The sequence below is a fragment of the Salvia hispanica genome, unplaced genomic scaffold, assembly GCF_023119035.1.
Source record: "Salvia hispanica cultivar TCC Black 2014 unplaced genomic scaffold, UniMelb_Shisp_WGS_1.0 HiC_scaffold_838, whole genome shotgun sequence".
Classification (NCBI taxonomy): Eukaryota; Viridiplantae; Streptophyta; class Magnoliopsida; order Lamiales; family Lamiaceae; genus Salvia; species Salvia hispanica.
Window position 1 is genome coordinate 1 of NW_025952619.1, and position 5,000 is coordinate 5,000.

The window sequence follows — 5,000 nt, forward strand, 5'->3', positions numbered from 1 at the left end:
TTTCCAATCAATTAATCACCTAAATTATACTTACTAATATTTTAAACAAATTATTCGTATTCTCACGTGTACAAACTCTACTATTATGGGAAAATATATATTTTAATAACAAATAGAATCTTAATTGAACCACTATATCACAGATGCAATAATTACAATGAGGTGAATCGGTTGTTTTCTAGTTCTTTCTCGAAAAGATTTAGGAAATTTTACATCGTCTAAAGTCGTAATAATTGATGTAATTGAATCTTTAATTAGTCACTTATCAAGAAATGTCACACTAAGAATCTTCGTGTGATTTTGAATTTTAACATTTCTTATTTAATTTTTTTAAAGAAAAATCTAATCGAGGAAATAAGAGTAATCAATTGAATTTGAACTCAAGACTTTCTACTTTCAATATTAAATGAAATTAATGAACAACTGATAAATATAAAATGGAATGGGGATTGAAAAATTCAAACCTACTAGAGTGAAAGTTACTACTAGTACTTACTAGTGCATGTAACATAATAAGAATATGCCAAAATCTATAATTTAATAACCATATGGTAATTTTTTATTAACCAGCAAATATTATAAAACATAAAGTTGGATTAAAAGAATCCAGCATTAGTTTCCTGTCAATTATTTGACAGCTCGTGTCTATGTTCTGCAGCAAATAATTTTCAGTTTGAATAAAAAACTTAACCAGCAAAAATAGAATTTAATGTTAAATGACATGACTGACCTCCATTAATTGTAAACAGTAAAACAATCGAGAATGTTTTACTAGTAATGGTTTGTTTCCCAGTTCTATTGTCCGACTCGAAAAAAATTATTTACAAAAAAATTTATAATTAAAAAAAATAGTACTCTTCCGTTTCATAGTAATTGAGACGTTTCTTTTTAGCACGGAGATTAAAAAAATTTGTGTTAGATGAGTTAAGTAAAAGGGGAATAAAGTGGAAAATTAAAAAGTTAAATAGATAAAGAGAGAAAAAGTAAAAGAGAATAAAGTTGGTGTGAAAAAATGTGCTGACTTTTACTAAAAAGGGAAATGACTTTATTAGTATGGAACGTATCAAAATGACAAAATGACTCTATTACTAAGGAAGAGAGATATTAATAATCAAGTTTAAAAATTTATAATCAAAGTTATTCATTTGTAGTATTAGTTTGGATAGAACATTTGCTTTTAACTATGTGTTCATTTTCTTATTTTGTTTAAGAAATAAATTACACACAATTAAGCTTTAATAAAGGAAATTATTTCCTCATCTCAGGGGCATATATGTCAAACAACTACAAACCCGTAATTTCGCCTTCTCACGGGGGTTAAAATCGTCAAATTGAACGCGCCACTACCTCGATATCTCACCTGCCTCTTTGCATGTATAAAATGCCACTAAAGACAAGCCACACGCATCTCTCTCTCTGAATTTCATTTCCCCCCAAAAAGTAAACCTATTTTGCATTCGCAAAATCAAGGAATTTGCTCAACGAATCGAAGAGATACCGTAGTGTAGTCTGCAATGTGTGGCGGAGCTATAATCTCGGATTTCGTGGCGCCGGCGAGCCGGTCGTCGGCGCGACTGACGGCGGATTTGCTATGGGGAAGCGCTGTCGCCGGCTTGGACCGGAAGAAGAATCGCGGCAGCTATCGCTCCAAGCATATGAGATCTGCGCCGATCCTCGATTTGGAGGACGACTTCGAGGCTGATTTCCAGGAATTCAAGGATCATTCCGACGGTGAGGACCAGATTGGCGCGAAGAAGCCCTTCGCTTTCTCCGCTTCGAAGAGTTCTGGTTCAAAAGGTGAGACTGATTTTTTTATTTGTGGTGATGTTTGTTGTTAGGTTTGTCAGCATGCAATTTCTGGAATGAATTTATGAATACCTTTTTGCTTTCTTACTTTCCTTTTTGTGTTTTTTATTGGCAAATTAGTAAATGTTCAGTAGTTCGTAGCCCAACTTTATAGTTAGGATGTGTTTTTTGGTATGGATTTTTGGTTTTCATTGTTTGTTTTAGCTTTGGCAATTTTGATTGAATTGAATGAAGGAAGGTGCATTGGTTTATATTTTAGGTCTTATATGTTGGATAAATGTATAATTTGAATAACAATTACTTGAATCAGAGAGAAAGCAAATATGCACTTGCCTTGGAGAAGATCAAAAAGATACTATCAAGTACTATTTGTTCTGTTATTGGATTCTAATTATATGTTTTTAGTTTAGTCGTTGTTGTAATCATATGGATCTGATATGTGCATCTTGTGATTAAGTGTAATTCTATGCATCTGATGTTGGTTCCTGTAATTAAGAAGATAGAAATATAGTCTTAATTGTTGTTCCTTGTTTGATGTTTATGGTCTCTTGTTGCTTTTTATGAAGGTGTGAAACATACAGACACCGTTGAATCTGACGAGGAGGATGGAAAGTGTTCAAAAAGAAAGAGGACGAATCAGTATAGAGGGATTAGACAACGTCCTTGGGGAAAATGGGCTGCTGAGATCCGTGACCCAAGGAAAGGGGTTCGTGTGTGGCTTGGTACTTTTAATACTGCGGAGGAAGCTGCTAGAGCTTACGATACTGAGGCTCGGAGGATCAGGGGTAAGAAAGCTAAGGTGAATTTCCTTGAAGATGCTCCTCCTGCTGCTTCGAGATGTACTGTTAAGGCAAACTCGCGTCAAGAGGTTCTTCAGGAAAGCCTGAGGGCAGTTCAGCTCAACGAGGATGAAAGTCTGAATTTCATGAACATGTTAAATGATGACTACTACAATTCATTTGGCGTCGTTGAAGAGAAACCGCAAATTAAGCAGTTCTGCTATACTGGTTCCTATCATACAGCTGATGGGAACAATCTAAAACCACTTACTCCTACTGACGGATCAAATGTTTGCTTCAGCTCTGACCAGGAAAGCAATTCTCTTCTTGATTGCTCAGACTTTCCTTGCGGTGAAAACTGTGTAAAAACCTCAGAAATATCATCTATGCTGTCAACGGTGCTTGAGGGTGAACAGGCTGACTTTACTGAGGATGCTGGGCCAGCGAAGAAAACCAAGACCATTCCTGAAAATCTCACACCCAGTGATGGGAACACTGTCTCTGATGATCTATCAGCATTCGATTCCCAGATGAAGCTCTTTCAGATGCCATATCTAGAGAGCAACTGGCAAGCCTCACTCGAAGCCTTCCTTAATGGAGACACAGCTCAAGATGGAGCAAGCGCGATGGATCTTTGGTCTTTTGATGATGTCCCAGCTATACTAGGGAGTATCTAATGCTGCAGCTTGGCGCGTTAAAAGCTGCCTTTTTGTAAATAAGGCTACATGTTAGTGCTTTTGCCCCCCGTAAAAAATTATCTTTGCTTTAAATATGCAGCAATAGAAATTTGATGAATCCATTATTACGTTGTTGTTGATGTCTTCCTCTTGCTTTTCTGCAGGTGTGTTGCTTGCTAGTGATCAAGAATGGCAAAATTCTAAGCATGCCAAATGCCATTTGATGGTGTTTTCTAGGAGTCTGCGTAAATCGTAATGTGCGTTTTATAGGTAAAAACTAGATGAAATTTGTGTTTGAAACATTGAAAAGTCTATGATGATGATATGATGCCTGTATGGATGATTTATTACGCGTTTAAACGTAATATTATACCCTCTCTGCCTGTTTGTTTTCCAGCGCTATTTGATTCTTATCTTATCTTAGAAATATTGTAAATTTGCTAAATTTTAATTAAAATGTTTGTATGGCTGATTTATGCGGTCATGCGGATGAGGATTGGCTTAGTGAACATGTACTAGATAGCAAGTTGTGAAGCATATTTGCTGAATTGTTTGTGCAATTGAAGCAAAGGACAATGTTAGGTGAAAATTGAAAGGTAAGTTAGGAAAACGGTTGAGATATTTTTGGGTGTTATTTCCTGTTGCTAGTCAAAAAGATACTTCGTCCGTCTGCCATTAGGAGTCCCATTCAATGGCAGTACGCATTTTAAGAATGTTCAGAAAAGTGGGTAGAAAAAAGTTAGTGGAATAGAGGTCCCATTGTATATATTAGTTTTAAATGAAATGTGAGTGGAATGAGTTAGGTGGAGGTGGGACTATAGTATACCATTTATGGTAAAAGTGAACCGAAACTCTTATTCGCGGACGGACTAAAATGAAAAAACGGGACTCTTATTCGCGGACGGAGGGAGTAATTGGTGGCGAAACAAGTGAAGAAACATTTCGGCATATCTTGTTTTAGTGGTAGAGTAATTAATGCTCGAGTTATATATGGAATGGTGTCCTTACCAATTTAGAATTTCTGTCCCGATTAAGATCAACATGGAGTATCACTCAACTTCAATTTTTTTAAAAAAAAATTAAAATTCGAACCAAATTGTATGAGTTATCATGGAATCGACTCAACATTATTTTATAAGTTTATAACTCCAGTCCATTGCTACTATATTCTGAACATGTAAACTAGTCATTTTTTAAATTTTATTCCAATAAGACATGGACCTCAAAAGCTAAAAAGCCTATACAAGTGAATTTTCATTCATGAATATATAGGGATGAAATTTATGGGATAGATCAAATATCTCTTGTCAATCTCTTGGGCCACTGGCATATTGGATTTGAAACAATTGGTGCAGAATTGAATTTGGCTTCAAAATATTGGATAAGAAATTATTGGTGCAGACATTAGGTGTACTCTTATTTCTTCTTTGAATAGAAGATCGATTCTCTTCGTTCTAGTGCAGTGTTAAGCATGGCTGCTTATGGAGCTTTGGTTTCTCTTTTGAATATCATCGATACCATCGATAAACATCCTTCCCCTCCCATTTCTATCCACAAAGAGCAAGTTGAATCCCTCACTCAAAATGTTACCTTCTTGCTGGAATTTCTTGATGGTTATATTTCCCCAGTTGTTGCTGATGGCTGTGAAGCTGATCCATTGGAGCGTCGCATTGCTGATGCAGTTTATGCAGCTGAGGATGTTATCGAATCCCAAATTCTGCTTCAGATTCACAATCGA

General features: G+C 35.8%; 1 protein-coding gene across 1 annotated transcript; it reads left to right on the forward strand.

The window, feature by feature from the left end:
- The first annotated feature begins 1,400 nt into the window (after window positions 1–1,400).
- Window positions 1,401–3,658, forward strand: LOC125200181 (ethylene-responsive transcription factor RAP2-2-like). Its single transcript, XM_048097912.1, has 3 exons — window positions 1,401–1,797; window positions 2,373–3,312; window positions 3,427–3,658. The coding sequence occupies exons 1-2, from the start codon at window positions 1,515–1,517 to the stop codon at window positions 3,260–3,262; spliced, it is 1,173 nt and encodes a 390-aa protein (XP_047953869.1). The 5' UTR covers window positions 1,401–1,514; the 3' UTR covers window positions 3,263–3,312; window positions 3,427–3,658.
- Window positions 3,659–5,000: the final 1,342 nt, after the last annotated feature.

What these genes read in the sequence shown, in the direction of transcription:
- LOC125200181 (XM_048097912.1), top strand. Translation starts at nt 1,515, where the DNA reads ATGTGTGGCGGAGCTATAATCTCGGATTTCGTGGCGCCGGCGAGCCGG. An exon ending in GAAGAGTTCTGGTTCAAAAG is followed by an intron (nt 1,798 to 2,372) that starts GTGAGACTGATT and finishes CTTTTTATGAAG; the next exon opens with GTGTGAAACATACAGACACC.